The sequence below is a fragment of the Lissotriton helveticus genome, chromosome 9 (genome assembly GCF_964261635.1).
Source record: "Lissotriton helveticus chromosome 9, aLisHel1.1, whole genome shotgun sequence".
NCBI classification, from domain to species: Eukaryota; Metazoa; Chordata; class Amphibia; order Caudata; family Salamandridae; genus Lissotriton; species Lissotriton helveticus.
This window is the reverse complement of record NC_136070.1, coordinates 903,680,805-903,693,167: the sequence shown is the minus strand read 5'-3', so window position 1 is coordinate 903,693,167 and position 12,363 is coordinate 903,680,805. Positions and strand designations below refer to the sequence as shown.

Here is a 12,363-nt window from a genome sequence, read left to right as displayed (position 1 = left end):
ATGCCTCATCATAGGGTTCCCACCCGAGAAACCTAGTGCATCTGGGTGTGCTAAGGCACCTGTGTTACAGCGGAACAGGTTATTTTTCTAGGAATTAAGGTTACTAAAATTACTTTAAGGATACCCTACCAAAAAGGAATATTTAACTGTGGAAACCTTGGGTAAGGAAAAAATACTGTAGATGTGAACGAAAAACGTTAATGGTCCCTTACATCTCGGTCTAAACGTTTCAGCCATGTTGATATGTGCCAAAAAAGGTCAAATTGCCTTCTTTGAGACCAAAAGAACCATTTTATATTGTTTTTATCAAACACTAGTGCACAGAAATAACCGCACACATTTCATGCAGTCTCCTACTGTGTGATTCAAAGAAGGGGGAAATTACAGCATTCACGAGACATCAGTATTTATCATTAAGCTGTGTAGCACATGCTTTTTATGCAACCAAACTTACAAAAACCAGGCCAACTGACCTACATTAAATGCTCAAACTAAGAATTGGGAAATGCTTACTGAACAAAAACGCAACGGAATCAGCACAATACTCCATGGGGTCAAAATAACCAACTACTTAAGATCTAACTCCAACCACAAAGGACTACTTGTAACGAATGTTTCCAGAATCTTTCTGAAAGATGCTTTCTTAGGAAGGATTGGACACCAATAGCATGGCATTCTACTAGAGACAGGCTCATATTAATAATTAAAAACAACAAAACGCCTATCAGAAGCAATGCTGATAGACATCCAGATTTCAGAAAAACAACTAAAGGCTACAATCACAACATAAGAAGAAGAGGTTTGATGAAAATAAGGAAATGACGGTATACAGAGGTTACACTAAAAATTCAAAGAGACCTAAAACATTTCTCCTTTGTGAAAACATTTATCTACTCGGCACCAGATTATGTAGCCACAGCTAGTGGACAATTGCCAAATTCAAATGGTGGCAGATCATCAGAATCAGATGGTGGAGTAGTGGGGAGGAAAATAGGGGTATACAGAGAGACAGAAACAAACCCTGGGCACCTCAATAGCAGAGTTTAAATCCCTATCAAAATCCAGTCCACCATTTTTCTCACCACCAGTTTTATGGATGGGGCAATCCATTCAACCATGGCTCAACATCATGCTACCCTCCACCCCATTCAGAGATTTCCTTTTTAAGACAGGGGAGGGAGAGCCGGTGGAATGAAAAAAATAGATACCCAAATCCAATGGGAAGACAATCGAATAGGGGTACACACAAGGAGCATACCAGGAAAGCACAAACAGGGATCAGCAGGAATGCAACTTAATGACTAATTTGACCAATATGGATTTGACGGACACACAAATACAGGTATTTAACAAGGGACTGGGATTTGTTCCTATGGCTAACATGATATTCCATCTTCATTCTGGATTGGATTAATTTTAAAGGAAACTGAAAATAAATGGCTTTTTTGAGAAAACAGAACTAGATGACACAGAAAAAAACAAGAGATACGGGTCTAAAACAATTCCATCTTTGTCCCCCAGGTACGGCTGTTCCAGTCGAGGTCCAGACATTTGAACGGGTTGTTTTCAATGAGGTATAGACCTTGGAAGTAAAAAACACGTAGTTATTTCACAATATGACAAGAGATCAAACAAAAGCCTTAAATGAACTGAAATCCAATACTGATATGGTCATTAAACAAGCGTATAAAGGGGAGGCTTATTTGTACAGTGCACCATCGACTACAATGAGTGTAGACTTGGTTTCCAAGATTGGAATAAATATGGGATCCTTGGAAATGACTGTACACCACAAATGAAGTTGGAGACAAAACAAATGATAGAGGGAGCTGAGGGAGCTGAAAGTGATAAGATCATATTGAAACGGGTGGCAGAAGCAATCCTGTTACACCATATTTCTACACTCTTCCAAAAATACATAAGAACAGAACCCCTCTCCATTATAGTCTCTGGATTGGTTCACTGCTTAAACCTGTATCCCGCTTCTGCAACTGTTTCCTTCAACCTTGTGTATAAAAGACATTGATGCATTTGATAGATGCCAAAGACCTCCTCAGCAAATTGAAGGAGATACCATTTGATCCGGACCAGAATTTACTAATTAGCTTAGAGACAGAGCCGATATACAAGTCTACCACACAACGCCTTAAAGTCATACAAGAATCCCTAGAACAGAGTGAATGGGCATTGGCGTTGTGTATATTGTTCGTACTAGAATGTGCTCGTCTAGTATGAACAAAAAATGTTTTGAAGTATGAAGGTACCCTCTTGTAACAGACATATGGAACTTTAATGGGGAGTACTTTTGCACGAAGTGTAGCTGGGTTATATGTCCATAACTGTAAAAGCATAATTATTTTGCATTCCAACAACCATTTTCCTAAGAACATAGTGTAATGGAAAAAGCACATAGATGATGTACTGGTCATCTGGACAGGATAGTCTTTTGTGCACCTTGCCTTTTTTCCCCTTGGTTAATGATTGCGATATGAACTTAAAGCTTATACACAGACAACAAATCATTGATATTCTTGGACGTAATTATATTCGCAAAGGAGGGCAAACTACACACAAAAACATATCGAAAACCTACAGATAGGTAAATATGTCTTACGTTTGACAGTTTTCACTCTCTCAAAGAAAATCAGCCCTATGGCCAATCCCTCTCAGGGCCAGAAGGAATTGCAGCAAGGTAGTAGATTTTACACAACAAGCCAAGATCCTTTCAGACAAATTACGCACTTGTGATTATCCATTAACCATCATTAAAAACATATAAAAGAATCAGAAAACAGAACAGAGAAGCTATCCACTAGACCTAAAAAAAATACAGGAACACTAGAACCACTGTCCTGAACTGCTGGGGCTCCCAGGCATTGTAAGGAACTATCCCTGTGGGAATTGTATCTGCCACTCAACAATCACAAGAAAAAGACCCTGCATATAGGCCTGGAAACTATATGGATTATTCGAAAACACACAAAATGCAATTCTACACAAGTAATTTATACGATAACTTGCCACTGTGGGTTAAAGTACATTGGCATGACCAATAGAAAAATAAAAACTCAAATCTATGATGACAGAAGCAACACCCATTGCAAGAGAAGCCCCACCAATATGACAGAACATTTCCTGTCCACAGATCACACCACAAATAAGCTGATGTGAGTGATAACTGAATGACTTGAGAGTGGTGCACGTAATCCATATTAGATATTGGTAGAAAAAGAAGAGTGATGAATTTATCGCCTATCAACTCACAACACTAAACTGAATTATAATATCCCTTGGAAAGTGGTTCCAATTTAAAATGAATATAAAATGGCAGAGTGGGGTCTCTGATTTTAAAACCACCAATGTTTACTGATTTTTCCCATGGATTAAAGATCCAATGAATTATATGGTTAAAGAATGGAGGGGTTAAACCAGTGAATAGACACAACAATGTTAACACTGTTATTCTGTACCTCCTTTGCCAAATATTTACAACCATGAGGTTTTCTCCGTCCATGAATGAGCAATTGTATCATTCTTTTGTTATGCTTGCTCTGCTTGTATGTTTTTGATCCACACATCACGGAGTATGGATGAGAAGTATGTTTTTCCTTACAAAAGCAGTAATGGGTTCCCTATCTTTATGTTTTGATATAAGTTATACAGATACTCTGGGAACATCCCCGAACTTTAAATCCTGGGCCCTGCAGCCCCCGCTCTAGTTTCAAGTTTGGCAGCCACGCCCATAGCTCTAGGACATCCAAAGCCATATGCACATTACGAGCACCAGAAATCTGTCAGAACTCTACTCCAGCTCTAGTTGCAGACTCCAATGGGATTGGTGTTGCGAGGCAATGACGTACGTATTGCACGTTTTACTGCCCCGCGTCGCACCCGAAAGACACTTATTAAGCCCTCAACTACATGTAACAGTTAACATGCAGACCTTAGATGACACCAACCAGGTCTGTATCGGGTGCGACGACTTGACAAAAGTACGTCTGTGGGGGATGGGACTTTTTTCAAATAGCTTAAGGTCTCCATGAGACGTAATTTTAACACAGATTTTCATCCATATACCCCATCTCCAGTGTGTGACTACAGGCTACGCCAGCCTCTAAGTGTCTATAATGCTATCAGGCCTCAAGAAATCTACTCGCCCACTTGTAATAACGAGTCAGATTTTATCAGGTCAAGCTATTTTTAGAACGTAGTACACCGCTCTGGTGAGTGAACCCAAGCTGCAAAGGAACAGGTGCTCTGTTCACTCAGAAAGTGAATTGCACCTCCCTTGAACATAAATGGAGAGTAAGCAAGTCAGATGAGACTAAATACAGCTTTAGAAAAGCACTAGCACTCTATCACAGAGCGATTAGAAATGCAAAAAAAGACTATTTCACACGCAGAGTCACTAAAAATAAAAACTCCTCAAAAGAACTTTTCAAAATTGTCAGAGAAGTATGCAACCCAACCAATCTCTCCCTAAATCTTACTCCTTCACAGGAGAACTGTAACAAATTTAATGACTTTTTCTGCGAAAAAATTGACACCATTTATGCCTCCTTTCCAAAATCAGGGACGAAAAAAAGTGAACATTACGTACCAACTGCTGCACATACCATCTGTCACAGTTTTGGCCTTTTTTCGGAAGAGGAGGTAGAAAAAGTCATGCTTGAGGTCAAATCTGGGTCACCACTTGACCCATGCCCACATCACATTTTCTCCCAGCTAACCCCTGTAATATGCCCAGTAGTCACTAGAGCACTTAATCTTTCTCTTAGTTCTGCTGAATTCCCAAAATCATGGAAACAGGCCCTAGTCACTCCTTTAGTAAAAAAGGCTGGAGCAGACGTAAACAATCCGGCCAATTATAGTCCAATATCCCAGTTACCCTATTTATCAAAGGTTCTGGAGAAGTTGGTCAACAGACGACTTTCCATATTTTTGGAAGTTAATGACCTACTGGATGCTTCACAGACAGGGTTCCGGACAAAGAATAGCACTGAAACTACACTCCTAGCAGTGACAGACAGCATTAGAACTAAGGTGGATCAAGGTAAAACAGTTGTTCTGATACTTCTCGATTTATCAGCGGCTTTTGATACCGTACCCCACGATCAATTATTGAACATCCTGGCAGAGAAAGGAATTCAAGATAAAGCATTAGGATGGCTACAATCGTTCCTAGCGGATCGAACCCAATCAGTTCGCTTGGGTGACTACACATCCCCTCCGCGACCTATAAAATACGGGGTTCCCCAGGGGGCTTCGTTGAGCCCAACCATGTTCAATGTGTTCGTCTCCTCATTGGCAACCATTGGCAAAAAGTGGGGTGTCGAAATGTGCTCTTATGCGGATGACACCCAGTTGATGGTCACCATTGATGAAAAAGATGATTCAAAATCTAGACTGACAAACTGCCTGACTGAGTTGGCAATTTGGATGCAGGACCATTGTCTTAGACTAAATGCCGACAAGTCTGAAATCTTACTGTTCGGCAGAGGCACACAGGCTTGGGACAACAGCTGGTGGCCGAGTGCCTTGGGCTCGCCACCCAACCCTACTGCAAAAGCCAAAAATCTAGGCATAACACTGGATAGGGACTTATCCATGAAATCCCATGTCTCCATAGTTTGCGGCAGAGGCTTCGGGCTATTGAAGATGCTTAGACGAGTCTTCCCCTGGGTTCCGACAGAGTGCAGGAAAACACTAGTCCAGTCACTATTGATGAGTAGGCTGGACTATGGTAACTCCCTGTTTGTGGGAATGGCAGATTACCTTTTCTCTAAATTGCAGATGGTTCAGAATGCCGCGGCCAAAGCCATCTGTAATAAAAGAAAATATGACTCAGCCAAAAATTGCATGCGTGAGCATCATTGGCTCCCAATGCGACAACGAGCCACTTTTAAACTACTATGTATTTCACACAAAGTACTCCACGAGACAGGCCCAATATCCTACATGACAAGATTAGATTCCATAGACCCTCAAGGAACCTACGATCCATAACGTCAGGTAGAGCTTCCACCACCCGAGCACGGACTGTCAGGATGGGAGAACGGGCCTTCTCTCACATTGCCGCAACAAAATGGAATGAGTTACCTTCTAACCTTAGAACAAATGACTGCTTCCTCTCATTTAGGAAACAACTAAAGACAGTTCTCTTCCCCAGATCAGATCAATAATCCTCAACCAGAGCTGCTATCGAATCACTTGCTACCTCTCCTCAGCGCCGTGATGTCCTTCCAAGGATGAATGTTAGCGCTTTACAAATAAATAAATACAAATGAGCAATAAAGATGCCATTAAATCTTGTTTTTATCTTGACACATTTGCAGTCTGTTCAAGGAAAGAGGTCAAATATCAGTTTGTCTTTTTACTAATTGCTGCTTGGAAAATGGGGTTTATTTTTCTCTCACACTACAGTTAGGAGTTTTTGTCAAGTGAGCTGTCTGAAGATATCAGTTTTTTTCTAACACATAACATTTAAAGTAAGCCTGTAAGTTGATAGTCCACTTATTTTAAAATATATATGGAATTATGATAGCACATTCTATCCGTAAATAAGAAGCATGATGCAAACAAAGATTGAATTAGCAGCAAAACAATTCAGAACACTTTCATTGGTCATCTGCAAATGAAACATGTCGCAGAAATTTGTTTGTACACTATAATTTTAGCAGTAAAACCACGTCAAGACATTCTGTGGCCACTTCAATGTAAAATCTGCTGATTAAAAATGACAGTGTGCTACTACTTCATGCTTTAGTTATGCATTTATTAAAAGTGATAGGTTTTTAACATGATTTGAGGAACATTCGAACCCTTTCCCGGATGAAAATGCTGTTAAGGAACTAAGAGGCAAGTCAGGGGTCATGTGTATCCTATATGTGGCCAGATTTATAATATATCTGAAGCAAAAGTTTGATCTATTAAATCAAACAAAAACGTTTTTTTGTACAGCAGACATGCTGACCTCCCATATTTGAAGGAGCTCTCATATGTGATAATGAAGAAAATGGCCGCTTGGTGAATTTAAATATTTGCCCATGATCACATCATTTGAAACCAGTTTATGGGTCAAGAGCATTCCAACTTGGTTGAGTAGATTATTTAAGTCACTAGACCTGCAGGTCTAGTAAAAATGTTATGATTTTCCGAGGCCTGTACAAGGACAATACTGTTATGTTTTCTGTATTGGTTTAGTTTTAATCAGCTCCTAGCAACAAGGTTCTTCTGTTGGAATCCGGTGTGTGGAGTCCAGCAGAGAAGCTTGGCTGTGGAGCCGAGCGGTTGGCTCTGGGGGTCGCTTTTTATATTCTTCATTAAACATCTATTCTACTTAATTTGGCTCCAGTAATCACAAAAATGGCGACGAGGGTGGGATCCTGTTGAAGAAGAAGAATTTCAGGAGAGGTTTGAAGCAAATTTGAAAATATTTTTCTCTTGCATTATTTTCTTGTGAATTAAATAAAATACGACGGAGAAGACTCCCAGATTGATCAACGATGACAATCCAAGGTCAGTTGACTGTACCTGGTGCGTTTACTGCTGGAGTGGATTGCGTGTTGAACTCATCCAGGGTTATGGTGGCGGTGCTGAATTCACGGGATCGGTAGCAGTGTTTATAAGCTTGGCACCTGCTTCGGAGTGAATCCAGATTTTACGTGAGAGTGCAATTTTGGGAACATTTATAATATCCACTTTGATCGCTGTGAAATACTTGTATGCAAGTACTCGCGTGAAGTGCGCGGGACAAGTTTCTCGCATGCAAGTACGCGCGTGAAGTGCGCGGGACAAGTTGCTAAGAGACCACAGACACTGTTTACGGTACGTAAGCAGACGGCAAGAGACAGACAGCGAAGCGTACTGGTGCATGCGCAGTAAACATTTTTATGTTTCAAATATAAATGCTTGACGTAAACGAGTGACGCAAGTTTGGCCGCAGTCATCCGTATCCTGGCAACGTGACGTGGACCAGAGTTTCATTTAGATCGTGCATCTTGATTGGGGCGCCATTGTTGTGAGCGTCTGTGTCCTGGTAACGCGACGTGAATCAAAGATTCTTTTGCATCACGCAATCTTGTTGGTGCGTCGTTGAGTTTGATTGGCATCGTCATTTGTACCTTGGCAATTGATCAGTCACTGTGATCATCGCAACTAGTATACAACAAACTGCGCATGGTTTCTGAAGCGTATAGTTACTTACGTTTGACATAGATTCACTGATTCAAGAACATCGTGTCAGGTTGGAAAGCAGTTTTGCAGTAGGTTTAAAGACGTAGAAAAAAAAACATTTACATTTCTACAAAACGATATTGCCTGAGGAAAAAACTATTGTGAAACATTGTTACCAGTGATTTTCAAAATACCATAATTAACTATATGAAAATATCTAACAACTTTGGGGAGGCATATTGTTAGAATCGGCACCTGTATGGGTAATTGTTGCAGTTAAAACGTTACAATTTACCACATAACAACAATATTCGTTTTATTGTAGAATTGTATAGCACGTGAACATGGCCAAACATTCTTCTATTCCTACTACACCCATTTCTTCCAGAACCTGGTTCCCCTTGCATGGAGTGGGAGGATTGGAGAGAAGCTTTTACAACCTATTTAGAAGCAATAGGTGGGGATGTGTTCATTTCTAAAAGAAAATTAGCAATTTTGAAGGTATGTTTAGGAGTTGAGGGTAGAAATGTTTTAAAAACCTTACCAAATTTTCAACCTAATGTTACAAACGTTGATAATTCTTCTGGCGATGAAGGAGAAGATGTGTATGAAATGGCTTTGTCTGCTTTAGCCAATAATTTTGGTAAAAAATTAAGTATAGTTGTAGAGAGACACAAGTTTTTCTCTCGCTCACAGAAACAAGGTGAGAAGGTTTAACAGTATGTAGCAGCACTGAAGAAACTGTCTATTACTTGTAAATTTAAAGATTTAAGAGATGATATTATTAGAGATCAACTAATCAATAGAACCAATAACAAGAAAATTCAAGAAAAACTGTTAGATTTAAAAGATCTTATCTATAGACAAATCTATTGAAATTTCTAGATGTATTGAAAATACTTCCCGCTATGTAAAAGAGTTATCAGATAATCCGAAATCTGAAGCTGAGTCATGTAAAGTATGTGTGTTAAACTAACTCAAAAAAATTAGTTAAGACTAATAAAGATGAAAATATTGGGAGAAAGGCAGAAGGTAACTACAATTTTTTTTATTGTAGGTCAATTGGCCCTGTTTTTCTAAGTTTAGTTGCATAAAAAGTCCACATTTGTAAAGCCGCACGATCACCCGTAAGGGTCTCTAGGCGCTGGGGGCCGTCGGGAAGATTAAGCGAGCTATTGCCCAGAGTCACACGGTGCTGGGCTAACCTGCCGCCGGAGCCGGGGATCGAACCGTGGTCCCCAGATTCCAGCGTCAGTCGCCCTGGCCGCGGCGCCACACCTCTCCCTAATGAAATGCATGTACTACACAGCTAATGATGAATGTAAGGTCAGAGGGAAATTGTAATATTCCCCTTATTTGAATCACGTGGTAGTAGACTGCATGAATTATGTGCAGTTATTACTGATGAAAGTTTACAATTCATGTGTATGTCTGCCAATGAATATTTTTATTACATGTATAACTAGGTACATTTACCTTGATCATTACAGACTAACTCACAGGGCAAAATCCTGTGTTAAATGTATCCAAGATCGTAAGTTACAGTATAATTTAATGAGAGCACAATCAATAGTGCGCATGTGTACCTTAGAGTTTGATGATAAGTACAATATAAAAGGGTTCTTTTGGTCCTTAAGAAAGCCATTTGACCCCTGGTGGTATATATCAACATTACTTAAACATGTAGGCCGAGATGAGAGAGGACATAAAATCTCAGCTCATATCTATTGTTTTTTAACCTTACCCAATATTCCCATAGTAGCATTTCCTTGAGGTAAAAGTAATATTCTTGATTCCTAAAAAGCAACCTGCTCCACTGTAACACAGGCGTCGTAACACACCCAGATGCAGAAGGCATCTCGGGTGAAGACCCCATGATGAAGCATGCCACTACTAGATGTTAGTGGGTGAGGGTTCTTTAAAACTAATTAGGATTCACCATTGTACTCATATGGGGTCATTTAGGACACAGGTAGCAGGCTGTTGCTTGTTGTTTGGTTATTCAAAGCCTAATATTCCTCAAGCTTGCTTTGCCCCAAAACGTTTGTCATCGCACCGGCATTAGCTCACTCAGTTAATCCATTCCTTCATTTCAGAGTAACCAAATCCTGTGAACTCACTCTTGCTCCTTCTCTATTCTGGACCTCGCTTCACTTTAAAGTCAATTGGCCTTCCTCTCATTCCATGTTACACAACAATCATAACAACAAGAAAGCCCGACAGCTATATCCCTGTCCCTTAGGGGGCTAAAGTTTCCTACTCAGGTACCTCATACCTAAACGTTCTTTCCACACCTGACCCCAAGCACATTAGGCTTAATAAATAACCTACATGTCCAACACCTAATCTTGCCTCCTGTCCTACCTTTGTAAATACTCAACCCTGTCAAGTCACCCACAATATACAGGTGTCATCAGCATTCCGAGTTAATCATATGGAAAATTAGGCTCTTATCCACAGGTGCCTAATGAAGCCTTGCTCCTTGCTTTCTACAGAATGTTTGAAGCACTAATAACCCCAGTCAATTGCAATGACTTGAGAGTATCAATACTTCCAAAGTGGCAGAACACGGGGGGGAGAGCAAGGGTCATTAATGCCTCATCAGTTAGTATCCAATTTGCAGTCTTCTTCCGTACTCTTTCAGGTCAACCGGGTGGACTGTGCTCACATCATCAGTGATAGCAAGAAGCACCTGTGACATGTTGTGTTAGCTAAAGGTGGGCAAGACACAGAAAGCTCGAGCCAGAAGCCTGGTTCAGCGCGAGGTCCTCATGTAAACTTGAAACCTGAACAATCCAAGCTTTAAAGTAGCTTGTGCCTGCCATGATATCTTTATCCAGGATTGCCTTACAGCCACAGCTGCTGACTTTGTAACTAGAGAACCAGTTTCGAGTCTCAGCACTAGCTAAACATCCTGCGCTTCTGATCAAATATACTAATTACCCGTACCTACAACGACCAGGGACCTAGCTATCATTAGTGCACCAGATGGGCCCACCTGTGCCCAAACGTCAGTGCCCCATAGTACCCAAGTATCTCTGAATATTACTACCCAAGCATCGGGCTGGGGAGCTTGTCCTTGCTTCAAATAGGGACCATGACATCCCTACAAGGACACTTTTCTCTCCACTTTCCTTTCCCTGTAAATTACACAACACAAGGCGTGGTGTATTGGAAGTAAATAAGTAATCAGTCACTCTATGGGCATTTACGCCTTATATTTTACGGAGCCCTCATTGGCAAAGAAGTCTCAAGCACCCTTATGTAGTGAACACTACCGTATACATTTCGGACTAATGTTTTTAGTTGATCATGCTCTTAAATGAACCGAATTCCGGAGTTTCCCCCACAGGAAACAACTCCTTTCTACCAGTACCCGTCCCGCTGGGCTACCTAAATTATCTCCGGCACCGCTCACCTTAATGTGTTGAAATATATGGATTATGCCATCTTCATGCTTTGCCCACCAGTCCCCTTCACTTGTCCCTTACGCCTTTATGCTCTTAGCTACAGACAATGAATGGACGAGGAGCTTCTACCATCCGACCTAACAAATCTCCTAAACCTCCATCCTAAGGCGTGTACTTAGTGATCCCTTAAGCCACCCTCGCGGTCTCATTACATACCTTTAGCTTCCCCAAACTCTCCCCGCATTCCCGCAGGTCGGGGCTCTTACGGCTCCACTCAGCCCGCAAGCGCTCGTACATAAGCCCAGCCTGCTGCAGACCAACATTGCCTTCCCCGCCGTTAACAGCCATGGAGCCGGCATACAATGAATCGGCAAAGCACTGACGGCGACGGGTGTGCGACACTTCGCGACCGTGGTCGTTTTACGGCTGCACGAAAGACAAGAGCAAACAGCCAGCGCCGTGACGTCACAGAGAAACCCGGGTATTCGAGTCGCCAAAATGAGCTGTTTCAACGTGGCCGTCCACAATTCCATGTAGGGCCGTTGGCGAGGATTGTTCAGATCTTTCCTTATTTACTCAGAATTGCGAACGTTTTATTTGAGCTGTTCCCTGACTGAACTTGTCTGTGTTTATTTAGAAGGCAACGGTGAAATATATTCCCCTAATATTTTCACTTTACATGTTGCAAGTAATAGATTTTAGTGTTTCCCAATTTATGCTACACAGTTTCCAATGTTCAGAAGAACCGAATGCCAAATGGCCAACGCTAGTATTTAAA

General features: G+C 41.1%; 1 protein-coding gene across 1 annotated transcript in view; it reads right to left on the bottom strand.

Annotated features, from left to right (window-relative positions):
* Positions 1-12,030, bottom strand: part of PSMD8 (proteasome 26S subunit, non-ATPase 8) — a 57,661-nt gene extending 45,631 nt beyond the window's left edge. The window contains exon 1 of the mRNA XM_078661077.1: positions 11,802-12,030. Within this exon, the coding sequence (XP_078517203.1) occupies positions 11,802-11,933 (132 nt within the window). The 5' untranslated portion in view covers positions 11,934-12,030. The remainder of the gene's footprint in view (positions 1-11,801) is intronic.
* Positions 12,031-12,363: the final 333 nt, after the last annotated feature.